This window comes from Mustela putorius, unplaced genomic scaffold (genome assembly GCF_011764305.1).
Source record: "Mustela putorius furo isolate JIRA1106 unplaced genomic scaffold, ASM1176430v1.1 tig00003853_pilon_pilon_pilon, whole genome shotgun sequence".
Classification (NCBI taxonomy): Eukaryota; Metazoa; Chordata; class Mammalia; order Carnivora; family Mustelidae; genus Mustela; species Mustela putorius.
The window spans coordinates 24,523,139-24,550,883 of record NW_025422005.1 but is presented as its reverse complement, the minus strand read 5'-3'; the positions used below and the strand labels follow the sequence as shown (position 1 = coordinate 24,550,883).

General features: G+C 47.3%; 1 protein-coding gene across 3 annotated transcripts; it reads left to right on the top strand.

Annotated features, from left to right (window-relative positions):
- Nucleotides 1–1,419: 1,419 nt before the first annotated feature.
- AK2 (adenylate kinase 2) lies at nt 1,420–22,042 on the top strand. Of its 3 annotated transcripts, XM_004740878.3 has the most exons (7): nt 1,422–1,602; nt 9,655–9,780; nt 12,327–12,437; nt 12,570–12,664; nt 17,825–17,897; nt 19,042–19,237; nt 21,157–22,042. In XM_004740878.3, exons 1-7 carry the CDS (start codon nt 1,504–1,506, stop codon nt 21,159–21,161), a joined length of 705 nt encoding a protein of 234 aa, XP_004740935.1. In that variant the 5' UTR covers nt 1,422–1,503; the 3' UTR covers nt 21,162–22,042. The 3 variants fall into 3 exon arrangements, with proteins under 3 accessions (XP_004740934.1, XP_044920088.1, XP_004740935.1); XM_004740877.3 differs by lacking the exon at nt 21,157–22,042 and having other exon boundaries at nt 1,420–1,602; nt 19,042–19,409; XM_045064153.1 differs by lacking the exons at nt 12,570–12,664; nt 19,042–19,237; nt 21,157–22,042 and having other exon boundaries at nt 1,420–1,602; nt 17,825–17,896.
- The last annotated feature ends 5,703 nt before the right edge of the window (nt 22,043–27,745 follow it).

The window sequence follows — 27,745 nt, the reverse complement described above, 5'->3', positions numbered from 1 at the left end:
TGGGTACAGCAACCCTACATAAACTCTGACTTTCTTGGAATGAAGTGAATTTTGGCTACATAGAAGTTTCCACTAGAAAAATGTGCTTGTTCCCTACCCTCCCCCTCACTCCCATGAACTCTGAGCTCTCTGGGGCACCAGCTCATCATCCATAGTCTTAATTGTGACCCTGCCACTATGTGGCTCTGGGCTAACCACTACATAGTTCCCTGAAAAATGGGTTTAACAATCTCTGCCTCTTTCAAGTTCAGGCACTTTGTAGATGTCCAACGTGGAGAGGGGGAATAAATGCTCATTTCTTTTGTGAGGTAATATAGAAGAGGTCACACTGAAGGAAGAGCAAATTCACCACTAGGATGTAGAAAATGAGTTGCTAAGAGCCTGTGGGGAAACATAATCGTTTCATAATCACATTGCTGACTAAAGGTCCAAAGGGGCCCTTGGGGCTAGTTTTGCCAGGGTCTAGAGGATTGCTTCACAGGGGGTGTGGATGAAACTTTCACACACCAAAAAGCTGGAGGAATTCTTTTCTTATCTGAGAAGGATATCTCCAAGAGATATCTCCAAGAGTTATCTCTTTTGAGAAAAGCTTTTCCTGACTTAAAAAGGTTGTTTTCTTATTATAAAAGTAGTATCTGTTTATTACAGAACTTATTATAGAACTTTTTGAAAATATAAACATGCACAAAGAAGAATGGGAGAGGCTCCTGTAATCACAGTGTACAAAGATCATCACTTGTAACTCAAAAGTGGGATTTTGTTGTAACTGCAATTTTGTATCCTGTTTGGTGAGCATTTTCCCATGTGTTTAAATATTTTATACAATGGGGAGGTTCAGAATACAAATTGTTGCAATCTATTTAACCAATCTCTTGTTGAATATTTGGGATATTGCCTTTGTTTTTATTTTGTTCTTTGGTTTGCTTTTTTGAGGCTTTTAGGCTGTTGTGCTACAAGTAGTGTCTTTGTTACACAAATCTTCACGCGTATCTTTCTTTGATTATATCTTTAATTCCTGGAGGTGCAGTTGTTGGGCCAAAGGATATTTGATACATAATATCAACTTGTCTTCTAAGACTGATTACGCCCATTTGCACTCCCAGAAGCAACTGCAAAGGACTTTACCGGAGTTGCCGGTGTCATTAACTGTCAAAACCAAACTGGAACTCCTAGCCGGGCCTCAGGTCTTACTTCACTTTTTCCCGCCCACTCCGCACACCCGCCGAGAGCCCCAACCCCGCCTCGGAATATGATGGCCCGCCCCTTCCTTACTTCCTTACGGATTTTGTCCAATCAAAAGCAGCTTTCTACAACGTTGCCTCATGGCTGGTGAGTTGAAGTGTCCATCACACTCGGGGGCGGGAGAAGCGACCTGACGGACGTGGCGGCGGACCAGTGTTAGCGGCGAGCGGGCCGTGCGTGGCGTGCGCGGCGCGCTAGACTGGAAGCGCTGGACCTGCGAGGTGTGTGCTGGCGGCTTGAGCGCTGAGAGGCTTGGCGGCCATGGCTCCCAACGTCCCCGCGCCCGAACCGGCCCCAGAGTGTCCCAAAGGCATCCGGGCCGTGCTTCTGGGGCCTCCCGGGGCCGGCAAGGGTACCCAGGTGAGCTGCAGGGGCGGGCTTGGCGGCGGAGCCTGTGGAACTAACTCCAAGGTCAGGACGGCCGGAGCTCCAGATAGCCCTGGAGCGGGACCTGGAGCCTAGGCCTAGGAAGGGTGTGGGAGAGTTCTGGGAAGGCGTTTGGGAGAGGGTCCAGTTGGAGATCGGGGGAAGTCTGAGTTAGGATTAGAGTTCTGAAGGCATCTCGACTTGAGGTGTCATGTCGGGATCAAAGGACTGATTTAGATTCCTTAAGGAGTTAAAAGCTGAGAGGATTTGAGCGGTAGGGTGAGCTTTCGGTTGAAGTATCTATATTACAGCCTGAGTGGAGTCAGGGACCCCCGATTCCCTACAGTGTGGGAGTGGCTTGTCCAAAGTTAATGTTCCAGGCATTTGGGGTAGGGGAACCTTGCTGGTTAGGGTTAATGACTGAAGGCAGAGGAGCATCTTTAGCACGTGGGACATTGGGGGAACTGGGGTGTGCTGATTAAGAGTTCTAAGAGAAATGAGGTATAACCTACCTGAGCCAGTTAAGTTGGGGAAATGAGAGACGGTGTCAAGATACAGGTAAGAAAACAGCCCCAGAGAGGTTAGGTTGCTTTCCGAAGATAGCAAAATTAACTTCATGCAGTCTGGAACCTCAGGAACCATGGGGCTCCAGGAGTTTGGACTCTAAAGTTACCTTCTACCTTAGCAGACTGTGGATCCTCACATGGTGTCGGGGCTGTAATGGACCCATAGATCAGAGTTGGGATTTATGATCTCCTTTTAAGATTTGGAAGCCCATAGGTTGGATTATCAGTGTCCCCTTCCTGCTTAAGGTCTGGCATTGCCCTCCAGGCCACAGGTTCCTGTTGGTTGTTAGCTGCTTAAGATGGAATTCCTGAAAGTCCTGAGCACCTAAATGAATGGTGTTCAGGGGACAGCTGTGTGCCCACTTCTCCTTGAAAAGATTTTGAAAAGCACTTGAAAAGATCTTGTCTAACTCATTCTTGAGACCCCTCTGGCACCCAGCACATCACTTAGCACTTGATAGGGTTGGAAATGGTTGAAGGACACAGATTAATGTGGGTGATGACAAGGGAAGTCTGGGAGATACAGGTCATTCCTGTGATAATTGCTTTTTGGCTCTGGGCACTAGGTCAAGAACGACCACTTACCCTTTTCTATAGCTGGAGCTGATACATCCTTGGAACTCACTGTTACCTAATCCCTTTGACCTCCGTTAACTTTGAAGTCTCTTTCCTGTTGCTGTCACCCTCCGTTATTAGGGAAACTGCAGCAGAGGAATATTTAATCCCAGACTCTGCAAATTTTTGCTGTGACTATAAACAGGGTAGCTCAAATGCATCAATTAGTTTTTCTTAGTTCATACAGAAGTTAATAATTTTATTAGTTGTGTAATGAACAACCCATCCCAGTGCTGAGACAAGGGTTTTATAGTCTAGCAAGCTTTGTAACTTCTAAATCTCAATGTCTTCACCTGAAAAATGGTGATAATACCCACCTTACTTACTCAACATTTTATGAGTACCAAACATTGGAGATAGAGCAGTAAACAAGACTGATAGGGTCCTTATTCATATAGACCAAAAGCTGACAAGGATTTTGGGAGAATGTGTTGTATACATGTGTAAAAGCATCCCTACCTACCCAAGCACATCACAGGCGTTCAATAATTATTGACTTCCTCATCTTATACATTTCCCTTCCCTTACAACCAGATATTTCAGTGTAAAGAGTGATGTATTCAGGAAGTTTTGAAGGAGATTATACTTATGAACTGATTTATAAGGGTGTACTTACAGCAAGTGTTGGTCAGAGAAGGCTTTGTGGAAGTGAAGGAGATGTAATTGGGACTTGAGGAAACAAGTCTTTTAACCTCTGTACACCTTTCTTTTCGTAAGTGGGACAAAAAGAATACTAGTGGTTGTAGTTTTATGGAGTTAAAAAAAAAAACAGCAGGGGCATCTGGGTGGCTCTTCTTGCTCTGCAGGAAGCCTGCTTCTCCCTCTCCCACTCCCCCTACTTGTGTTCCCTCTCTCGCTGTCTCTTTCTCTGTCAAATAAATAAAATCTTAAAAAAAAAAAAAGTAAAATAAAAACAGCAGTGTTCATAAATCAGAGGTTGCAAAGTGGCAGCGTCCAGCAGCATTTAGTCTACAAACACATCCTATATTTATTTTTTTTTCTTTGAATAGGCTCTACTCCCCAGTGTGGGGCTTGAACTCACAGACCTCAAGATCTGAAGTCTCATGCTCCACTGACTGAGCTAGCAGTGACTCCCTAATTTTTTTAGGGAGGCTAATTTTAGTCACCCTAATTAGGGCAACTCCCTAATATTTTTTTAAAGATTTTATTTATTTTGTGAGAGGGGGTGAGTTAGAAAGCACAAGATGGGGGAGGGGGACTGAGGGCAGAGGGAGAAGCAGAAGCAGACTCCCACTGAGGAGGGAGCCCAACACAGGGCTCAGTCCCAGGACCCCGGATTATGATCTGAGCCAAAGGCAGATGCTTAACCAACTGAGCCACCCAGGCACCCCCTAACTTTTTTTTTTTAAAGAATTTGTGGGGTTTTTGGGGTTTTTAAAGAGAGAGAGAGCACATGACCCGGGGTGGTGGGGGGAAGGCAGTGGAGGTGGGGCAGAGGGAGAGAGAATCTTAAGCAGGCTCCATGCTCATTGCAGAGCCCCACAAGAGGCTTGATCTCACCATCCTCTGAGATCATGATCTGAGCCAAAATCAAGAGTCAAACAAACTGAACGGACTGAGCCACCCAGGTACCTCAAGTTTGAATACAAAAGAAGACTCCTCCCCATGTACCCATTATCCAGCCCCAAGAATCATCAGCTGGTGGCCATTGCTTCCCCATCCACTTTCCCTTCACAAATTATTATTATTTTTTAAAAGATTTTATTTATTTATCGGTGGGGGGGAGAGCAAGCACAGGCAGACAGAATGGCAGGCAGAGGCAGAGGGAGAAGCAGGCTCCCTGCTGAGCAAGGAGCCTGATGTGGGACTCGATCCCAGGACGCTGGGATCATGACCTGAGCCGAAGGCAGCTGCTTAACCAACTGAGCCACCCAGGCGTCCCATCCCTTCACAAATTATTTTCAAGCAGCAACCAGATAGCGTGACCGAGGTGTCTCTGTCGCCCTGTTCACATTTTTTGCATGTGTCCAGCTTATACCAGTTCTTGCAGGCCAGTCTCTGTCAGCTGTATCAGTGCAGCGACATGACACCTCTGTGAGACCCATACTTTTATTCCCCTTTCTACAGTTAGAGAAACTGAAGTTCAGAGGGCCTGTTCTCTAGTTTACATAGCAAGTTATCGGCAGATCCGCCACCTGAATGGCTCCAAAGCCCCTGCTCTTTTATTGACTATCTCCTACCCTGGGTTAGATTTTCTCCTACCCTATGCATATTGTGCTTGATCGTTTTGGTGTTAGCGATGCAGAGAGCAGCCCTTGCCCTTAAGAAGATACAGTACAAGAAATAGTCACCCTTTGCTCAGTTATGTGACAGGCCCCTAGTCAGAAATTCCACGTGTCGTCTGATTTAAACCTACAGCCCTAGAAGGTAGGTCCTGTTCTTATCCATGCCCTTTGTACTAATAAACTGAGGCTCAAATGCTGTACCTTGCCCCAGGATAAGCATAAAGAAGTAGCAAAGGCAGGATTTGAATCCATGACTGATTCCTGAGCAGAGTCACCATCTTTCACGGTTAACACTAGCCTGGGTGTAGAGGCAAAACCGAACAGCACGCGCACAACTCGTACCAGTGTGAAGTACCATGCGTGACGTGTCACAGGAGTGACTGACAAATGCTAGGATTAGTTCAGGGTTAAAACAAGAACTGTCATTTGTCGAGAGTATTCCATTCTTCCTCCTACCCAGCCCATAATGTCGGTATTGTTAGCCCCAATTTATAGATGAGGAGATAGTCTCGAAGAATCCCTGGCCTAAGGTTCCATGGTAAGTTAAGAGGCAGAAGTGATACTCAAACACAGGTTTCTGTGCTTTTTAAAAAACTTTCTATTGAGGTATACTGTATATGGAGAAAGGTACACATATCATAAGTGAGCAACTTGATGGTTCCTCACAACATGAATTTTCACAATTACCCTTGGGCGGCTTATATTCGTGTTAAGAAACAGAATGTTGCCAGCATGGCAAAATCCTCCTTGTGCTCCCTTCCAGGCAGGCGCGCACACACACACACACACACACACACACACCCTTTCCTCAGAAACAGCCACTGAGGCTCTGTGGGTTGTTATTGCTGTTTTTTAATAAGGCCATATATCATGGGTAAGTGCTAGGGCTTGCCAGCTCTGATGTTACTAGCTACGCGATCTTGGGCAATTAGCCTCTGAATTTCATTTATAAAATACAGATTAAAAATAGTTCCTACCTCCTGGGTTTGTTGTATATTATGCATATGAACTGCAGTAAAACTGCATAGAAAAATTCCTTGGCATGTTGCAAACATTCAGTTAACTGATGTTGATGAGTCCTTATCAGAGGAAGAAGGGGTAGGTAGGAGTATTTTGAGAGAGATGCTCAGAATTTGGGAAGAGTAGAAGGGAGAGGAGCTAGGGTCCTCAGAAATGCTTACGTTATGTATTCAGGAACCATCCATAGAGCTGCTGTTTACAGTGGTGCAAGGCATATAGATAGGTAAATTTGAAGAGCTTAGGCCGTGTAGGAAGTTGATTATGGAGGACACTGAGTGCTAGACTAAGATATTTGGACTTCTCCCCTATTGCACTGATGAGACATGGAAGGCTTCTGAATGTGTGTGTAGGTGTTGGGGGTGGGGGACACGCCCAACAGTATTTTAGGAAATGATTCCAGCTACATATTCAGGAGCATGGGACGTGAGAATGGGAAAGACAGAGGCAGAGAGGTAATTTCAAAGTGAGAAAACACATGAGTTTGAGATTAAATCAAACCTCAGCAACTAATAGCTTCCCTTTATTTCTCTGAATGCCAGACACTATGCTGAATGCTTCTGCATACGTAATTTTATTAAGTCCCCATTATAGCTCTGAGAGTAGACATTATTGTCTGGACTCCAGGGATGAAGACAAGACAGTGTGGCTTTAAGAAGGCCGCATAACTTGTTCAGGAGGAGCACAGTGAGTAAATTGTGGGTCCTAGTTTCCAACCCAGATCTGTACCACCAAAAATCCAGTCTTGTCCCACTGCCCCTGGGGGTTTCACAGACTGTGCATGAGAATCCCTGGGTGCTGCCTGAGAACCGCTCAGGCAGAAACTTTAAGGGTGGGCCTGGCTTTATATTTTTAGCATATGCCCCAGATGACTATGGTAATACACTGAAGACCGAAGACATTAAACCCACCCCCCATGCTGCCTGTCTGGTAGTTCCAGCCATTCTTACCCATGCCCCCCACAAAAGCCCACCTCTTCCCCCACAGGGTTCTCACAGAGGTGGCCAGTGAGACACAAGTGGCTCAGGGCCTCAAGCAGCAGGAGTGTGGTCCAGGGGCCAACAGGACAGCCAGGCCTACCAGCTTGTTAAAAAGGCAGATGCTCAGGCCCTGCCCTGTGGAATCAGAATCTGCATTTTAGCAGCATCTCCAGGTGGTCTGGAGTAGAAGCAGTGCCCTGAAGCATAATCTTGAAGTGTGAGGGGATGGGGATTAAACAGTCCAAAGTTATTTCATCCGAATGCTTCTGTAGGTTGCATTTCTGTGGAGAAATGCAAAAAAGAAAGTCCATGGAGGGAACTCTTCTATTAAATGCCCACTGTGTATCTTAATGTCTTGGGTACTTACTTCCTCAAAACAGCCCAATGTTGTTATCCTTACTATAACCCAATCAAGTAGATAGACATCCCCAACTGACTGGTGAAGAAACAGATGCTGAGAAGTAACGTAACTGGCCCAAGGTCACACAGCTGTAGAATCCCATCATCCCGAAACGCACAAGCCCAGTCTCCAGAATGTTCCCCCAGATTAACTTCAACAACCAACAAGAAAGATTGGCAGAAAAAGCTCAGTTCTATGGGGGTGTGGCTACCACGCCAACCTGGAGGGCCAGAAGGTTTTCCATTGCCAGAGAGTCCTGACCCTCACTGGTTTTCCAAAGTGCAGTTTTTAACACGTTCTTCTTCTGGATTCCATTTTGCTGTGAAGTCATGTCTTTGCTTGAACTGAATCAGTCCACGAATCAAACTGAAATTTGCTACACTGAGCCCCATCTATTTCCCTTTCCTGTGTGCAACTAAAAATCTCCCAATGCACTGGCTTGAATAAGAATCCAACCCTACTTATTTTATGAAACAGTTGAACCAGAACACTAAATATCAAGCTTCTTGAACTGATTCAATTCCTTGTGAATTCTGTGGGGGTGGGGGGCTGGGGTGAGGAGAGTACTCCTGTTGTATTGTTCAGAGTTCTTCCTGTTCTGGTCTTTATTCTGCTGTGTTGTCCACCAAACTAGGAGCCTGTAGAGGCCAGAAACCATGTCTTGTTTTCCTGGCTCCCAGCAGGGTTCTTGGAGGGGGCTTCAGTGTTTTCTTTATGAATGAACGTGGAATTAGGGCTGGGGCTGCAGTGCCAGCTAAAGTTCACTGAGTGTTTACTCTGTGTCTGTCCCGGTGTATATATGTCGAGCTCCATTTGATCCCATCAGCCCAGTGATGGAGGGCCTGCTACTGTTTCCATTCGACTTAGAGGAGATTTGAAAGGCAGTAAGGTGATACAGTTTTTCTCAAGTCACATATCTAGTGACTGCTGTCTGAACCCCAGGAATTTTGACTCTGAAGCCCATGCTCTTAACCAAAAGGTTATTCTGCCTCCTAAAACTACTATGTAAGTATATACTGTTGGCCAAATCCTCTTTTTATGTATCCTGTCTCATCTTCGCAGCTACTTTCTGAGATAAAGACTTTTTGCCTTCATCTTAAACAGACCAGGAAACTGAGCCTCTGAGAGGAAAGGGGAAGAACCAGATGTTCCTGGGGGGAAACCCGCATTCCTCAGCTGGTCCCGGGCTACCTCCCAGGCCCCTGGCCACCTTACTTGACTGTGGCGCATTCATTCCTTTGGCAAATGTTCATTCAACACATTATATACCAGGCATTGTGCTGAGTGGTTGATCTCTACGTGAACTCATTTCAACTTTTCAGCAGCTGGGGCGCCTGGCCGGCTCCGCCGGTATGACTCTTAATCTCTGGGTCCTAAATTTGAGCCCTACATTGGGCATAGAGATTACTTCAAAATAAAAATCTTAAAATAGGGGTGCCTGAGTGGCTCAGTGGGTTAAGTGTCTGCCTTCGGATCAGGTCATGATCTCAGGGTCCTGGGATTGAGCCCCCGCATCCGGCTGTCTGTTCAGCAGGGAGCCTGCCCTGCCCTCCCCCCGTAGCCTACTTGTGATCTCTGTCTGTCAAATAAGTAAATAAATAATTCTTTAAAAAATAAAAAGTAAATCTTTAAATAAATAAATAAAGGGACATCTGGGTGATGCAGTCAGTTAAGCATCTGCCTTCGGCTCAGGTCATGATCCCAGGGTCCTGGGATCGAGCCCCACATTGGGTGTCTCCCTGCTCAGCAGGAATCCTGCTTCTCCCTCTCCCACTCCCCCTGCTTGTATTCCTGCTCTCACAGTGTCTCTCTGTCAAATAAATAAATACAATCTTTTTTAAAATAAATAAACTTCGCAGCAACCCTGAGAGGTACTGATACTGCTGTTTTGATTCTTCCCATTTGTAAACTGAGGCTTTTGTGTCACTAGGGCGTATCTGGTGGAAGTTGTGAGAATAGCTAATATTTATGACCACTTCCCGTGTGCTAGGTGCAGTTTTCAGTGCTTTACAGGGATTCTGTCGTAGAAATCTTACTGTGACCCTATAATTGTTCTACATTGGACTATAACATCTGGTACTTTTATCCCTATTCCAGGTAAGGAAATCGGGCATTGGCCACAGTCCACTGAGCCAGTGACAGGGCCAGACTCACCCCTGGGCAGCCTGATGCCAGGGCCTTCAGTATTAATTCTGTCTTTGTTTTCATCTTCCCCTCCACAGGCACCCAAACTGGCCGAAAACTTCTGCGTCTGCCATTTGGCCACTGGGGACATGCTGAGGGCCATGGTTGCGTCTGGCTCAGAACTGGGGAAAAAGCTGAAGGCCACTATGGATGCCGGGAAACTGGTAGGTTCAGTGGTCCCAGTGAATGTGGATATTCCTGCGTCTCAGTCTGCACTGCCTCTTTTGGTGGCCACCAGCCACGTGGAACCATGGGTATTAATTGAGATTTCCTTGAATTGAAAATTGAAAATTCAGCTGCTCAGTCTCACTGGCGGCATTTAAAAGGTTTGTTAGCCAGCGCGGCTTTAGAATGTTTCCATCATTGTAGAAAGTTCTGTTGGACAGCCCTGTGTGCTGCAGGGTGTTCTCACAAACTCACCCACTGCAGACTTCTAGGGTAGCAGGTTATGTGGTATATTCTGAATGTGTGGCATTTATTTTATTCACGGTATTCCTTTTTTTTTTTAACTTATTTTATTTTATTTTTATTTTAAGTAGGTTCTACACCCAATGTGGGCCTTGACCTCACAACCCTGGGATTAAGCGTCACATGCTCTACTGACAAAGCCAGCCAGGTGCCCCTATTTATAGTATTCTTGAGGTTCTTCGTGCTGATGCGTTTTGTAATAGGCCCTGGTTTTAGAGCCAGAAATGAAACTGCCATCCCTAGGCCGGAACTCAAGGATATATCCAAGAGAGGATGCAGGAAACCACAGGGCGTTTTAACTCTGTTTTTGTGACTCTGTGTTCTGTGTCTCTAACAGTGGAGTTGCTTGGTGACTGATGAAAGTAATAATTCCTCCTACTTGGGGGATATAATAGCATTTTCTTACATTTGTAGGCCAGTTGATCTATTTGGATGGTTACAATCTATTATCTACTAAATCTTCTTTGATTAGCGCCAGAGCTTAGTTGTAACTGAGTTATTCTGGGAGTTGGCCTCTGGGAATCACCTTCAGGCATTTTAATAAACTGGAACACCAAGAAAACATTTTAATTAAACTACAGAAACAATGGTTCTAGTATAGAATATTCATGAGCAAGAAGATACACTGTGTTGTAAGTACTTACAAGGTTACAAGCCATTTGCTTCCATAACATTTTCCCTGGTTTCTTTTAAGATTTTATTTTTTTTAGGGGAGCCTGGGTGGCTCAGTGGGTTGAGCCTCTCTGCCTTCGGCTCAGGTCTTGATCTCGGGGTCCTGGGATTAAGCCCCGCATCGGGCTCTCTGCTCAGCGGGGAGTCTGTTCCCTTCTCTCCCACCCCACCCCCCGCCTCCTGCTCTGCCTACTTGTGATCTCTCTCTCTGTCAAATAAACAAATAAAATCTTAAAAATATATATTTTATTTTTTTATTTGACAGAGCAAAAGCAAGAGAGGGAGAAGTAGACTTCCTGCTGTGCAGGGAGCCCAATGCGAGACTTGATCCCAGGACCCTAGAATTGTAACCTGAGCCAAAGGCAGACACTTAACTAACTGACTGAGCCACCCAGGTGCCCAACATTTCACTATTTTAAGTTCATACATGAAGATGATCAGATATACATACCATTTTGGGGGAAGGGGGGTAGAAAAAGGTACGTTTATCATCTGGGAATCACCTTCAGAAGTCATTTTGTGCTTGGCCCTCTGGTCTTCTCGCATCTCAGAATGTTGGTCGGGGAAGGCCTTGGCTTTATCTTTATCCCCAAATTACCTCCTGGCAGGCTTTGAGATTGCATAGCTGTATCTGGGGTACCCCTACTCGCCCACTTGCCCCTTTATCTCTAGCTTTCCCTTCGTGCTTGTGAGACCTTGAGCTAAGCCAGAAAGCTAGATAGTTTGGACTTTGGGTCTTGGCATAAGATCTTGTACTGAGAAAAAATTGGGGTATGGCCATGAGATTGCTTATCTCCAGCCTTCACTTCGTCACAGAGCTTGTACTTTGTCCCCAGGTTCACAGCGGGTCCCAGGAGATAAAAGTGTTAGCCACCTTCACGGTCATACTGGTAGGGAACTCTGTTTCTATGAAAGCTCAGGAGGAAAACCAGTTTTTAGAAGCTGGAGGAGTCCTCATTAGGGCTTTTAGAGCAACTAAGAGGTGCGTTGGGCTGGTACCTCATTTCCTTGGCTCTGACCCAGTCTTGCCAGTTCAGCAGCCTTCTCTGTTACCTCATGTCCAGGATGGCCTGAACCACTTTACTGTTCGCCTGATCAGAATTGGGAAACAGGGAAGGTTAGTACCTTCCTGCATTTTGGTCGAGCCCCATTCTCCCATGGAGCCCTCCTCAGTGATCTCTCAGCCAGAAGCCCTCATCTTTCTTGTGCCTTGAGGACAGCTGATGAGCTATTATCTGATGGAAAGGATCCTGGCTAATGGCTGGTGAGGTCCTCAGGACCTCAGACATGAGAACCTCCTGTCCAGGTGATGGGCAGTGGGATCCTCTTCCCTCACCCAGATAGTTGGGACACAAGAGAATACATATGTGGCAACCACAAAAACCATGAAACTGAATTTTCTTTGGCATGTGGAGCCATTCCACATTTGCTCTAATATTTGCTTCTTTGGGGTCAAGAAAACATGCTGTTTAATCAGGTTATAGAGACACAAACTTGTGGCCCTGGAGTTGGGCTCATGTCACCTAATTAACAGATTTAAACCCAAGGCTGTCTCGTTCTTAACTTCCAGGTGAGCGATGAAATGGTAGTGGAGCTCATTGAGAAGAATTTGGAGACCCCTCGATGCAAAAATGGCTTTCTTCTAGATGGCTTCCCTCGGACCGTGAGACAGGCAGAAATGGTAGGTGCCTTGCATTTGTGTCACTAATGCATGAAAACGAACTCTTGGCCCTTTATCTCATAATTCCTTTGAGGGAAACAGCTCTGATCAAGCTCTGATAGCTTAGATGGGCCATATACTACTCTCTTGCAGCTCGACGACCTCATGGAGAAGAGGAAAGAGAAGCTTGACTCTGTGATTGAATTCAGCATCCCAGACTCTCTGCTGATCCGAAGAATCACAGGAAGGTATTTGTCCTCTGAAGGCTTCTCCTGGTCCTGCCTCCTCAGAGCTTTATCAGACCAGCATTGCTCTTGCCCCATCCCAGCCAGGCAGCGTAGTGCCATTTTTACATGGGCTGGTTTTGTATGTGACATGCGATGGAGATACGTGGAAAGAAGAGCAAGGGGTTTGAAGGCAGACAGCATCTTAGGCCTGTCACCTTTTAACTCTGACCCTAGGCAACTTTCTTAATCTATCCAAGGCTGATTCCTCCTGCATAGAGTGGGGTTAATAAGACCCACTTCAAGGAACCACTGTGCATTTTACATACCATGACCTGTGTAGTTTGGAGCCTTGCTTATGGTGGGTACCTCAGAAAGATTCCATTCCTTCCATGGTTATATCCAGTGCCCTGAAATCTGGGTTCATTTGGGAGTTGCCCTACCTTGCTGTAGGTTTTGTAGTGTGAAAATAATATGACCACTTACACAAAGTTTAGAAAATGGAGGAAAATTTTGCTCGTGTACAGCCACCTCAGCCAAACCCACTATTGCTTTGTACTTGTTTCAGGGCGCCTGGGGGGCTCAGTCCATTAAGCGTCCGACTCTTCGGTTTTGGCTCAGGTCGTGATCTTAGAGTCGTGAGATCCAACCCTATGTCCGGTGCCGTGCTCAGCACGGAGTCTACTTCAGATTCTCTCTCCCTCTTTCTCTGCCCACCCCTCTTTCCTTCTCTTTCTCTTTCTCTCTCTCTCTCTCAAATAATAAATCTTTAAAAATAAATAAAGTGCATGTTGCTTAGAGCACCAGGCTGACTCAGCCAAATGAAGCATGCAACTCTTGGTCCCAGGACTGGAGGTCGGATCCCCACATTGGGTGTAGAGTTTACTTAAAACAGTAAATAAAGGGGTGTCTGGGTGGCTCAGCCGTTAAGCATCTGCCTTTGGCTTAAGTCATGATCCCAGGGTCCTGGGATCGAGCCCCATTTCAGGCTCCCTGGTTGGTGGGAGGCATGCTTCTCCCTCTCCTGCTTGTGTTCCCTCTTGCTGTGTCTCTCTGTCAAATAAATGAATAAAATCTTAAAAAAAAAAACAGTAAATAAATACAATCTTTAAAGATTTTATTTATTATTTATTTGACAGAGAGGAATCACAAGTAGATGGAGAGGCAGGCAGAGAGAGAGAGAGGGAAGCAGGCTCCCCGCTGAGCAGAGAGCCCGATGCGGGACTCCATCCCAGGACCCTGAGATCATGACCTGAGCCGAAGGCAGCGGCTTAACCCACTGAGCCACCCAGGCACCCCAAATACAATCTTTAAAGTACATGTTTCTTTGTAGTAGTCACCGCTGAATACAGATATGTTTCTGTTTCTGAACAAGTTTGCCCTGAAAGGGCCACCGCTTTAGGCTACAATTTCCTCTACCCTGTTTCCCTGTCCACTCTGCCATCCGCTTCCAGAAATATGTGGGAAGATCTTGGCCACTAATAGACCTCCTCCCATTCTCATCTTTATTGTGGTTTGTGGCTTTTAGCTTTTATATCCCTTAGTCATTTTGATGGAGTCTCAGGAAGGTAGTCAGTCTGCCATCTTGACCCAGACATCTGTGACCATTATTTTTGCTTGCTGCGCGGTATTTCACAGTAGACGGGCCATCATTTACTCCCTTGTCCCCTTATTGTGGTACGGTTGTGTTTTTTATAGTTGTCTGCTGTTAATTTAATGCTGTGACCATCCTAGTACGTGTAAACTTTTGGAATTAATTAGAAGGAGAATGTTTTCTTGTTGTAAATTTTACTAAGTTGATTTCCTCATGAAGATGTACATTTTTTCTATGGGTCTGTAGTTCATATCTACAAGGGCAGAGATAGACATGTAAACAGACAGCGGGGTGAGTGTTGACAGGTGTTTTCCTGAGGGGCTACGTTAGATATGGTGGGATCCACTTTATTGACGCTGGAGGCCTTTGCATCGATCAGCCCATGTTTCTGGGTGCCTGTTCTGTGTGTAGTGCCATACTGGAGGGTACAGAAGAACAATGTGCCCGTCTCTGACCTCAGAGAGTCTACAAGCCATACGAGAAACCTGGGCTGATTAACGTAGTCCTAAGGAGCGAGCCTGGGAGCGCAAAGGGAAGGCTGCCTAGGAGAGATGTAATGTCAAACATGGCCTTCCTGGACGGAGAGGATTTCGGCGAGGCTTTCCAGGAAGGGAGTAGAGGTGGGAATGAGTACAGGTTAGGGGAGGGCCTCTAGCTCTAGGGGTAGTGGCAGAGTTTATTTTATTTATCTATTTTATTTATTTATTTCCGGAGTTGGAGGAGTGATCTGCAGGGCTGGATGGTAGAAAAAGTGCTATTGGGAAGAACAGATGGGCGCTTGACTGGGAAAGGTTGGCCAGGGTGAAGAGGGTAGACAGATTGGGAGTCATGGGACGTTTTTAAGCCATGAGGTGTCAGGCAGGAGCAGCATTCTAAGAACATTAGTTTGGCCCTGGCGTACAGGCTAAACTGGGGCAAAAGAGAAACAGACAAGAGCCCACCTAGGAGGATGATTCTGATCCCCACGTGGAGTTGTAGAGGCTTTTGACTGGGGTTGGCTGGTGGGGAATGAAGATATGCCGAAGAGCAAATTACAAGGTTGCTGTAGAGCATGAAGAAGACCCAGGGTCTGGGTTTGGGGGTGAGTGATACGGTGCAACCACCTCCCTCACAGAGAAGGACACACCAGACTGGTAAAGCAGTTTTTTCAGATTCACTCTGGATTAGTGGCAGAACTAGCACTGAAAGTGGGCTTTCTGCCTCCTGGTCCACTACAGTGAGGGTTGGAAGAAAAAGCGGCAGGGACTAGTTGGTTTAATTTGAATCTTATTTAAATCTGACATGATAAAAATGCACTGTAAATTTTGATTAGCTCTGACCTCACTTCTGACGATATTATGAGTCATTACTTTATGTCTTGAATATGTATGGTTGGCGGTTATGGGTTTTAACTTTCTCAGTGTTGGCTGTCCAATATCCTAATTATCCTGCCAGTTGGCTGTCCGAATGTCTCTTTTTTTTTCTTTTTCCCCTTTTTTTTTTAAAACTTTCTCAGTGATTCTTAAGCATTTTTTTTAAGATTTTATTTATTTATTTGAAAGACAGATCACAAGTAGAAGGGGAGGAAGGGAAGCAGGCTCCCCACTGAGCAGAGAGCCCGATGTGGGGCTCGATCCCAGGACCCTGGGATCATGACCTGAGCCGTAGGCAGAGGCTTTAACCCACTGAGCCACCCAGGTGCTCCTCTCCTAATGTCTCAAGCCATCCACCCTTTGTGGCTGAGAAAACAGCCATCTGAAGTGTCCTCCTCGAGACCAACGGCTCTAGAATCCCAGCTCATGTCCCTCCCCATCACGACCCCCACCACTAGGTCAGGCTCAGTGGTCCTTAGAGCTGTTGTGGTTGGTACTGAGACCAGTTCCACTTTGAAAACTTGGATCTTGGACTTTGTTTTGTTGCCCTTCTGGGGAGTGAGCCTGGCATTCCTCTTAAAATGAAGTCTGAGCGCAGGGAAGGAGCCATGTGTTGTCTGTATCTGGAGGGCTGAGGGAATCAAAGTAAGCGAGAGATGTAGGGATGTGGAAATGAAAGAGTCAGGTCTGCTGCAGCCTGGCTGCTGGGTGCCTTGTGCTTTCCAGAAGGGGAAGAATCATGGTCCATGTCTCGAGCTTGCAACCCTTTGCAGAGGGAAAGCTGTAGCTGAGCCCCGCAACCTTTCCCCAGGTCTCCCAATAGAGGCACCAGAGGAACTTCACCAGTGACTCAAATAAAAGGGCCTGACAACAGGCATAGCCATCAGTGTAGCCTGTTCTACTCAGCCATCACCTTGCCCCCACCAGTGCTGTAAATGGACCACTTAGCACCCCAAAAGTGTGCTGTCGAAACTGAGGAAGGGGGAGAGGGAGAGAGAATCTCAAGCAGACTGCTCTGCGTGGAAACCGATGCAGGGCTTGATCTAACAACCCTGAGATTGTGACCTGAGCTGAAGCCAAGAGTCCAACGCTCAACCGACTGAGCCACCTGCGCGCCCCTGCCCAGGCTTTGATAGTCTGACCCGGACTTTAGCAACGGATGTGCCGAGATGTGGATCCCCTCAGCCATCAGAGCAGCTGGGTAGGCCTGGGCTATTCCGGAGGGGAAGCACGCAAGTGCTTAACACATAAATGCTTCCGCCGGCGCCAAGAGGTGAAAAATGTTGGGAAGCTCTGGTGTAACAGACCTTCATCAGGAGAGCAGGCATCCATTCAGTAAGAAGACCCAGGTCTGCACAAACGTGGCAAACTAGATGGTCTGTGGCTGCTGGGCAGTGTTTGGCCTGCCTTCCTCCCTTCTTAGGTTTCTAGGCTCCCGTGGCATGGCCCCTTACAGTAAGGAACTCGAGTTTCCGGCCCAAGGGGGCCCAGCAGAGATGGGGTGCCCAGCTACGTTTTCAGCACCCACTAAACACTTAATTCTTGGGCACTTCCTAACTTGTTGAGTAAGTCCTTTCCCCTGGTGCCAATGTTCGTATTGCTTGGCCCTCCGATGCTTCAGGAGTGCCACCCTGTCTGGTGCTGTTTGCATCTAAAGGACATAATACTTCGCCATCACACCTTTCTGGTCTTTGTAACCGAACTGGTATAGAAAATAGGGTTAGCTTCTTTGTCCTCTGGCCTCCATGGCATGTTGTACAAATCTCTATTAAAGGATAGTCACATTTATTTTCGTTTTTTTCCTCATTTGTCCCTCCCACTAGAGTAAGTGCTGCTTTTGATCAGGCATCTTGATTCATTGCAGTGCGGCCCCTGGATTCAGTATGACGCCAGAGTCGGACTAAGCACTTAATAAAATAAACGTCTGTTGGGCGAGTGGGTGAATAAAATGAAGGGCTGTGTAAGACCAGCACCGGGTTCCTGAGTTAGGTGCTTAACGCCAGCCTCGGCAGCCAGACGGTCATTATCATATTAGGTCGAAGTAGAAAACATACTCCCTCTGGCATAAGCTTCCTGGAAGCCCGGCTATCTTCCCAAGCGAGAGACGCCTATGGCAGAGTTCTGGCTGGATAAAGTCCTCATGTCCAGCTCCTCTGTCATTGCTTATCAACCTGGAGACCCCTGGGGTGCCGGGGTACTTTCAGGCAACCTGACTCATGTTCGTTTGCTGTCTTTCAGGCTGATTCACCCTCTGAGTGGCCGTTCCTACCACGAGGAGTTCAACCCCCCAAAGGAACACATGAAAGATGACGTATGTAAACCCAGGACAGGAAATTTCCTTTTCCTTCCTTCCCCTTTCTTCCTTTCTGTTCTCTGTTCTTTCCATCTTCTCTTTATTCCTACCAATATGATTAACTTAACCATGAGAAATACCACTACCAAGTAAACCTCATGTGCCGTGGCCCTTCTGTCTACACAGCGCCTTCCCGGGTGGTTTATTATTTGACTTTGAGGTAGCTACCAGCACTGGCTACTTCAAAGTGCCCAGTTTATACCTGTCTTTGGTCTAGCGCAGCCCCTCTCTGTTATCATGGTGATCTAAATGATTGACTAACCTCAGGAGAGGGCTGCTTGGAAGCCCAGAGGCAGAGCCAAGCTGGGAGAACAGGACTGAAGAGAGATGTGTTGATCGGTCCTAACTTTAGAAGAATGTCCTCTCTGTTGACTCTGCTGTGTCCAACAGATTCAGACTGTTTAGGCTGGATTAACGTTGCCAAGTGCCCAGTCTGCAGTGACTTTCAGATGTGACAAGGAGGGTCTTGTACATGTTCGCTGTAACATTTGCAGTACTAGGTCTGTTTGACCTGTTCTAGAACATGTAGGTGAGAGTGAGAATCCTGGGTTTGCCTTTGTCCCTGCAGACAAGTTCGTCAGGTCCTACAGGTTTCAGAACCCTCGTGTCAGTGTAGCCACGTATCCCACGATTGGGAACTCTGCCATTCAGAGTTCTTTCTCATTTACTTGCCACTTCTACAACACTGATGGCCGATGCCCTAGTGAAAACACCGAATACTTTGCCAACTAAGGTTACAATGGCAAATGCATCTCTGATTTTTTATGTATTCTCAGTCTCGAGGGCCTGTATCTTTCCTGCTTCTGATCCTAGAAGTGTTCATCTTGGAAGCCAAGCAGCCTGTGCAGAAGCTCAGCCCCTTCCTCACACTTTGCTGCCTCAGGCTGCCCGGCTGCTCCGGACTAGTTGGTCTCCTCCTAGGACCAACTTCCTGGGAGTCGCAAAGCTATTTAGAGTTCCACAGTGGAGGGGATCTAGATCATCTTTCTTTCCCTCTGATGGACTTTGGGAGCAGACAGCATCGCATATCTGCACCTGGCATCATCAGATAAGGAACCTTGCTAACTGTCCCAGACTTTCACTGCCCCCTTCCTGTTCTCAGGTCACTGGGGAGCCCTTGATCCGACGATCAGATGATAATGAGAAGGCCTTGAAGATCCGCCTGGAGGCCTACCACTCTCAGACCATCCCGCTGGTGGAGTACTACAGGAAACGAGGGATCCACTCTGTCATCGATGCCACCCAGACCCCCGATGTCGTGTTTGCCAGCATCCTAGCGGCCTTCTCCAAAGCCACATGTAAAGACTTGGTTATGTTTATCTAATGTTGGGTCCAAAAAGGAATTTCTTTCTTCCTATCCCTGTTGAGGGAGGGTGGGAATTACAGAGCAGGCAGAGGGAAGCTTCCTGAGGCCAGCGAGAATACCATTTGTTATACTGATTAAAAAAGCGCTTGCTTGATGTCTCTTTAGCGTGTGTGCAACTCTCATCTCATCTGTGTGTGTGCGTGCGTGTGTTCGTTGATTTAAATACATGTACACTCTTCCTTTTTTCTAAGGTACAGGCAAGATTGCTCTCCCAGCTGTTTACTTCTTTAGCCATAGTCTTGATTTTTATTTATTTTTACCAAGATAACCTAACTCAGATATCTGCCAGGCACCGCAGTTCTAGAACCTCATGGTCCCTCTCCCAACAGCTGAGTAGGAGTCCAGGATCACATGAAGTCAAGCAGGGCCAAGGTTCCCACTTGTTTTCTACCCCACAGTGAAAAGCCACAAGTCAGTATGTGGATGGGGATTGTTCTTTTTTTTTTCCCCTCAGTGAAAAGGGCATATACACTACAGATTTCAGAAATTTAACTGGTAGAGGTATCACCATAGAAAGATCTAGGCTAAGATGGAAAATTTCGGTGATTTCACAGTGCTGTAAAGTAGGGACCCCTTGGGCCCCGTGTGTAGAAACCCAATTGTTGCCAAAGAATTAAACCCAAGTCAATGGTCCTCTTGAATTCATGCTGCCTTCCGAACATCCAGGCAGGGCATCTGAGAGCAGCCAGGCCACTTCCCAGAGAGACCAGGGTAGGTTGGTTTGTTTGCATTTTTTAATGTTGGTCTCAGTCCAAGTACGAACAAAACTGATTTGGAGGTGCTCTGTTCTTGGCCTCATTAGAGTTTACTCAAACCCAGTCTCTGCAGGATATGAAACCGCAATCAGATGTGTCTCTTGTAAACTCAGACTCTCTCCACAGACTCCCCAAGAAAAGATCACCCAAAATAAGATCAACTATGACAGGAACCAGCTTTTACTCCTAACTTCAGTTCTCCATCTATTAAGCATTTCCTGAGGTCCATGCTGTGCTATTTGACTTGTGGCAAACAGGTGAATTAATAGACTGTTGGAAGAGGCCACAAAACAGCAGCTTCTGGAAAAACCATTGGAAAACCAGTGGCAGGCCCAGTAAATAACGTCGCCAGCCCTGGCACAATCTGCTGACTTGGTGCAGTGAGCTCTAGAGTCCCAGTCCCCGTCTGACCTGAGTCTCCTGCTGTCTGTGGAACTCTGAGAGGGCTTGTCCCCTGTCCACCTGGAAGCTGGGCATGGGTACGTGGCTATCTTGCTTCCCTTTGGTCTGGTTCAAGTGAGTGTCTGCCAGCTCTGCTCTGCCTTGCCTCCCTGCCTGTAAACTAACTCCGCCCATTCTGAACAGAAACCTAGTCTGCCATGGGGCATTTCTGGGAAGCACATGACTTCAGGGAAGAGGAGTGAAACCAAAACTATGAGCTGTGTCTGCAGTGGCTTGGGGCCCTTCTCTGGGGGAGGGAGACCTCACATATCCTGGAGTCCACTCGCCTTTCCCAGGGGACAGCTGCAGCCACTTGGCCTTGAGGTGGCTGGCCTTGAGTGTTTGCTAATTGAATGTGTGTGATCCTCCTCAAATACTTGTCACCTATCTGTATACATTCACATGTGGATATTTGGGCTGCTGGTGAACCTAGAACATGCAGGATGCATATGTCCTTTGGGGGGTGGTCAGGATTTAGATTTTTGCTTCATTTAATTACATGGCCTTAACCTCAGCAGGCATGAGAGCTTTCTCCCGACAGAAATGTCCAGTGTCTGATGCATTTGGTTGCTGGGGCATGCATGCCAGCCTTCCCTGATATTTACTTGGTTTTTAAAAACCCATTTTGTTCTCTCTTGTTTCCTCTCTATTTCAGCCTAGTAGCAGAAGGCCAGGCGAGACTGCACCACTGTTCATCACCCCGCGGCGTGATCCCTGCTCTTAGGTGCTGGGCAGAGGGGAGGGGTGGTCAGGGTGAGGATGGAGAGGGAGGAATGGCGAGGGCCCAAAAGGAGTAATGGAGAGCAACAATGGGATAGGCCGTCTCTTTTACACGTCATAGAGGAGTCTGAAAAAGGGGGAAATTAATTTTTTTTTTTAAACCTGATTAGAGGCTGTAAATAGAAATAGGGAGGTACAGTATTGTTTCTAAGGAAGCCAGGTTTCCTTTACTGTGGATTGGTGACAGTATTTTTTAAAGCCAAATGTCCTAAGACCTCAGTTTTTATCTCAGAGCCTCATGGGTTGCCAGCCTGAGAATGCAGGAAGTCAGACTGTTGCCCCGTCTTTCCAAAAGCCTGGAATGGCGGTGGTTCGACTCCTGGCCCTGGTTCCCTTGAGACCGTGAGATCAAAAGATCATCTCTGCATTGGGAAGATTGGGAGGGGGCATGTTCAAGGGGCCGTGGCTCAGCCAATCAAGTTTACTGGAGTTGGGGGTAGACGGGGCTGGTCTCCCTCCTCAACCACATACTGCTGTGTACTGGTTCCCGCCCTGTTCTCATGGGTCAGCTCCCAGCAGCCACCCAGCATCCCTGCACTCTTGCCATCTTGCATCCATAATGTGGGAAGGGACCCTTATTAATAAATGAGCAAGTGCCCTAAGCAACGTCATCCAAAGATTGTCCTTTCCATCCTCAAATCCTGTGACTGGGATCACTCGTCAGCACTGTGATGTATTATTTTCAATGAGGTGCCTTTCTTAACTGACCAAATGCTGCCTTGTTTGGCCCCTAAATCAATAAAGTATGTTAAAAATTTGTATCCCCTGTTGTGGCTTTTTTTTTTTTTTTTTTTTTTTTTTTTTTGAGGGGATCTGGGCTAGGAGGGAAAAAAGGCATTGAATTCTGAATCTGGCTTGGAAACTCCTTCTTGTCACTAGAAGTCACAAGGCAGGAAGGTCCACGTGTGTGCTCCTAAGATGAGCCACGCGACCTCTTGAACTTTAGCTCAGATGCAGGCAGGCTTTTCTTGCCCCTAAGGACAAGGCAGCTCGGCTTCGTGGCGACCGCGCTGTGCTCGGAGCTCAGAGGATGTGCGAGGAATCCCGGCCAGTCGTTTACTCTGCTCCTGTTTCCTTGTCTGAGAAAAGGGGTGTGATGCCACCTTCTCAAACTTGTTGGCATTAAATGAAGTTTATAAAAAGAAGCTTTGTGCTTGGCGCCTGGCACACAGCAGACACTTGATAAGTGTTAGTTGGATCAGAATATATACAAAAATATCTGCTTCGTGCCGGGCTGGAGGATTGTTGAGTGGACAGCTGTCCGCAGCCTAGAAAGCCAGTGCTTCTCATCCCTAGGCCAGATTTTTGGCTGTCTCTTCAGCTGTCTCTTCAACACTCCCGGTTGCTTCTTTATAAATCCATTTCCTGCTCAGCAAAAGAGCCAAGCTGAAGCTCTCAGGCTCTTTGAAAGAGTCGCCTCTGTCAGGCCAGCTTCTGAGAAATGACTGCTATTCCCGAAACCAGAGGAAGCTGGGCTGGAAGCACCGCCATTCTCCAGGCTTGCTTGTTCTGGAGAGATCCGGAGTGGTCAGGGGCCTATAAAGGCCGAGTCTTGAGCCATCTCCTCCCTCTCCTTCCCCAGCTCCCCACCTCTCCTGCGGTCCTTTCAGGTGCCAACATGACTGACTCACTCATCTTTTTGTTCCCTGAGCTATGTAAATGCCCCATGAAAACCTTCTTCCCTTCCTCAATTGTGCAACAAACTGGGGGAAAGATCCATGCACCCAGTCCAGGAGGCCGCTGCGTGGTGCGGTTTGGAAGAATGGCCTGAGAGAAGACTGGGAGACCTGTCGTTCAGGGCTTTCGGCTTGGTTTCCTCATCCGGAAACTAATTGGAACCATTCCCCTGCCTGGAAGACTGACGCCAGGCCAGGTACCACATGTGGGCTTCTTAGCCAAGACCTCGCTCAGCCCTCCCAGGGCATCCGGGTGGTCAGAGCTGTCCTTCTCTTACGAATGAAGTGAGACCTGGAGCGGCGAGGTCACACAGAAGAGGTGGAGTGTCCCCTTGACCTTGTAGCTGAAGGGATTTAGCACCTGGTGTGGCTCTACAACAAGATGGGCCCCTCTGGGTGCCTTCTTGTTCACGGCCACTCGCTGCCAGTCTGAGGACCCCGGGGAAGTGTCTCAGGCTCTCTGGTGGGCACAGAGCATGGCAGACAACGGAATGAAGAGCAACCTTGGCCCTCAGGAAGCCTCAGGAGCCTTAAGAAGGCACCTTAGTCAGTCAGAAGACAGACTTCGGCCGTGAGACCTCGGGTGAGTCATCATCTCCCGCTCAGGTGTGCCGGCAACACTGGAGACCCGGATTCCCGGCACACCACACACTCCCAGGTGTGCTGATGGCGTGCAGAGAGAAAAACATAAGCCTTGGCTACAGAGCTTGTCTTGTAGACTCTCAGGGACCAAGCCAAGGACTCTTAACCTAAGGATCCCCCGGAAGTCCACGGGCCTCTGAAATTGTGTGCAGAATTCTGTATTTTTGTGTTTTCCTAATGACTGATCGCCTCAAAGAGACTTAATGCTTACTGGATGATAGGTTCTGCCCACGCTGTCTCACTCCTCAGTAAGCCTGTGGGAGTGAGTGCCGGCCTTCTCTCCGTGGGACGCGTGTGCACTTTGAGGCTCGTACATCTAGGAGCGGCAGAAGCCGAGAATGAGCTCGGCCGTGGCTCACACCCCAGCCTCTCCCCGCTGCGCCATTGCCTGGACACTCGGCTGGGAGCAGGGAAACACTCTCAAGGCACTCGTGACACAGAGGAGTCAACGAGCCACGGATCTGAATGGGGAAGAAACTCCAGGAGGCTTGTCTGGCATGAGGACAGACCCTGCCAGCACCGCCTCAGGTAAGACCGTTTTCTATTTCCTCCTTCCTTGGCTTCCTTGCGGTGGTTGCTGAAGCTCCTGGATTCGCAGAACTCTAGGAACCCGTCCTGTTCCAGAAGGCCAGAGGAGCGAGTTGCGAGGGCAGAGAGAGGACTCTGTTCCCCACCAATACGTTCTAGGAAGGGCTGCAGCCGGAGGGTTTCTGTACCGGCTCCACTTCACAGCCATTCATCGTAGACCGCAGCCCCTCACAGCTCATGGCACCATGTGATTCACGATCCCGGGAGACCCCTGGCCTGCTGACCTCTCAGGAGAGTGGCAGCTCTGTGTTCAGAGACATGCAGAGTGATGATGAGCTTCCCTCCCAGAAGACCCCTTCTGGGGGCCCCGTGGAGATGAGGACCCCCCAGCAGAGAACAGGCATGGGTGGGAAGAACAGGTCCTGTGCAGGTAGCCCTCAGACTGAACGGCTCTGCTCTTTGGGGGTAAAATTGCCATAGAGCAATCATTACGTTGTAGGGGGTCCCTTAGATAAAGACTTTGGGGACAAATTTCTCTGAGCTTAGAGGTAGGAGATCATTTTGTTTCCTATTTAGTCGGTCTGCATTCTTCTACTAAGGAAGAAATGCTTCATTTTCAACTATTCCTCTTTTTGCCCTGGCTAAAAGGAGACCCCTTGTGTTCAATGCTGTGCTTTCCTCTGTCAGGGTTTCTTAATAAAATTCTCACCCACCTCACCCAATCTCCGTCATTTTGTTTAGTGTTAATGTGCTTGGACATGTCTTGAGTCTTTCCAACTGCCTTGAGTCTGTTCTGGGAAAGAAGTAGGGAGTAAAGAAAGGGCTACTTTACAGGCACCTGAATGGCTCAAATGGTTAAAGCCTCTGCCTTCGACTCAGGTCATGATCCCAGGGTCTGGCATTGGCCTGCTCCTCTCTCTCCCTCTGCTGCTCCCCCTGCTTGTGCTCTCTTGCCCTCTCTGTCAAATAAATAAATAAAATATTTTTTTAAAAGAAAGAGAAAGAAAGGAAGGAAGGAAGGAAGGAAGAGCGGGCTACTTAAGTGGTGCGGGAGCTGAGGCTGCAGAGAGGGTCCAATAGCTAGCTAGCTTCAAGGCAGAGAGGGTGGGACTGGGGTGGTCCATGCAGAGGGCGGGACCTTCCAGGCGGAGGCTGCTGATACTAAGGGCTACTATTACTTAGTGAACCCCTAGGGTGCTTGGGAAATCTACATTTGCTTGGAAACCCTGTTTTTCAAATGAAGCGGAGGGACAACAGAAGGGAAGTTTTTCTGCTCTAGAAGCCAGAAGAGCCAGAGACAAGTTGATGGCCACTTTAAGCTTGACCCTCCTGCCGTATTTGCCAACTCTCCCAAACACAAGGTTTCAGTGATTCGACCATGAGTTGGGTGACCCTTTGCTGTGGTGGGACTGAAAAGAAGGGAGTCTTTTGGTGTTATTGTCAGCTCCGTGTTCAGTCGTGTGCCTGGAGATGGGGGCATGGGTTCTGCGGTGACAAAGATGACCGGGAGTTAGATCTAGGCACTGATATAGCTCACTGCATGCCTTGGGAGCCACTTTAACCTCCAAGTGTCAATGAACTCGTCTGTAAAAGGAGGATCTTAGCACCCATCTGTGGGAGGCACGGTCCATACAAACTGAAGAAATAGCCCAATAAAGGATGCTATTTAGCTTTTTTCCTGTGGCTCTGTGCCAAGGAAAATAAAGGACTCCCTGTCGTGGCTCCCAGGTGTTTCAGAACATATATCTTTATCCCTGTTCCCCAGTGCTACCTCCGACCCCCTTGGTGTACTGCACCAAACCGGACCAAGTTGCTCTTCACTGGGCTGTATCCTGAATAGCCAGACGTGCCCCTGGGTAGGGGTGGGAACTTGAGTCTCCTCCACAGGGTTGTTGATGTGGCAGCCTACCCGGGTTTAGATGGACATGGCCCCCACAATGCTGAAAAGTCACTGAGAAGAAGACATTCTGTCGTTGAAGACGGAGACAAGGGCTATTGTTGAAACCACACATCAGGCTGGTAGCACCTGCTCTTACTCCACAGACTGCTCCAGTGGCTGCCTGCAGGAATAGCCTTCCTGGAGGACAGGACAGGAGGGAGCTCAGAGGAGAACGATGGGATGGACCAGATCCCTGTGCACTTGGGTTGGACGTGACACCAGGAAGGAGGGCCGAGAGAGGCTCTGGTGAGAATTTGTAGGCTCATCCTTTGGATGACTCTGGAAACTGCCCTAGAATAAAGGAATGAGAGCAGAGCCTCTCTCTTGGTGTGCGTGTCAGGCCTCAAGTTCACATACATCAGGGGCTTGAGAACATTGATGATCTGTGTGCTCAGTGTGTGTTTCCTAGCTGCTGGCTCTGGCTCAGCGATTCCGCTTGTTAGTATATCCTAAGGAAATGACTAAGTATAAGTATATGCAGCACTTTTTTACAACAGTAAGGATTGGAAACAACCTAAATTTCCAACAAAGGGGAGATAGGCTATGATGATTCATTCGTGGAATAGTATGCGATCATGAAATAAATCATTTTTAAGACAAAAATTTCAAGATAAACTGTTGAGTATATAAACATAGATTATAAAACAATAGAGAATGAGTTCATTTATTTTTAAAGTAAACTTTTTATTTTGGAATAATTTTAAGTTTACAGGAAAGTTCCAAAGATAGCACACAGAGATTTCTGTATATGCGTCACCCAGCTTCCCCTGCCATTAACATAATCATGGTATTTACCAAAACTTAGATGAACAGTGGAACATTACTAGACTCTGATTTTATTTGGTTTTTACCAGTTCTTCCACTAGTGCCCTTTCTTCTGTTCCAGAATCCAACTCAATATGCCACATTGCACTCAGTTGGGTTTTTTTTTTTTTTTAAATCATATGTAAATAGAAAAGCATCTGGAAGATTGTAGACAAAAATATTAACCATGGGCTGCCTGGGTGGCTCGGTGGGTTAAGCCTCTGCCTTCAGCTCAGGTCATGGTCTCTGGGTCCTGGGATAGAGCCCTGCATCAGGCTCTGCTCAGCAGGGAGCCTGCTTCCCCCGCCCCACTCTCTGCCTGTCTGCTTTTGATCTCTCACTCCCTCTCTGTCAAATAAATAAATAAAATCTTAAAAAATATATATTAACCATGACCATAGCTGAGTGATGGGACTAAAGGAGATTTTTCTTTTTCTTTCTTTTTTTTTTTTTTTAATTTGTTTATTTAAGTCGTCTCTGTGCCCAACGTGGGGCTTGAACTCATGACCCCAACACCAAAAACTGCGCACACCTCACTGACTGAGCAAGCCGGCTCCTCAGGAGATTTTTATTTTAAAATCTTTCTTGAGTCTTCTAATTTTTCCTGTGTGTAACATGTCACAGAATTAACAACAACAATGAATGCCTCCAAGCTAAGCTGATTACTTCTAGTATAGCTGTGCTGTGCTGTGCTGTGGATTACCTATTCATTTGTCCTTCTCTTTAGACTGAGCTCAAAAGGAGGGGCCACATCCGCTCCATCCCTCCCTCCCCACCTTACAGCAGGGACTCAGGCATGGGAGGAGGCACTGACATGTGGTTGAATGAAGGAGCAGAGTCAGAGAAGTTAATTGCTACTAACACTCAGAGATTAA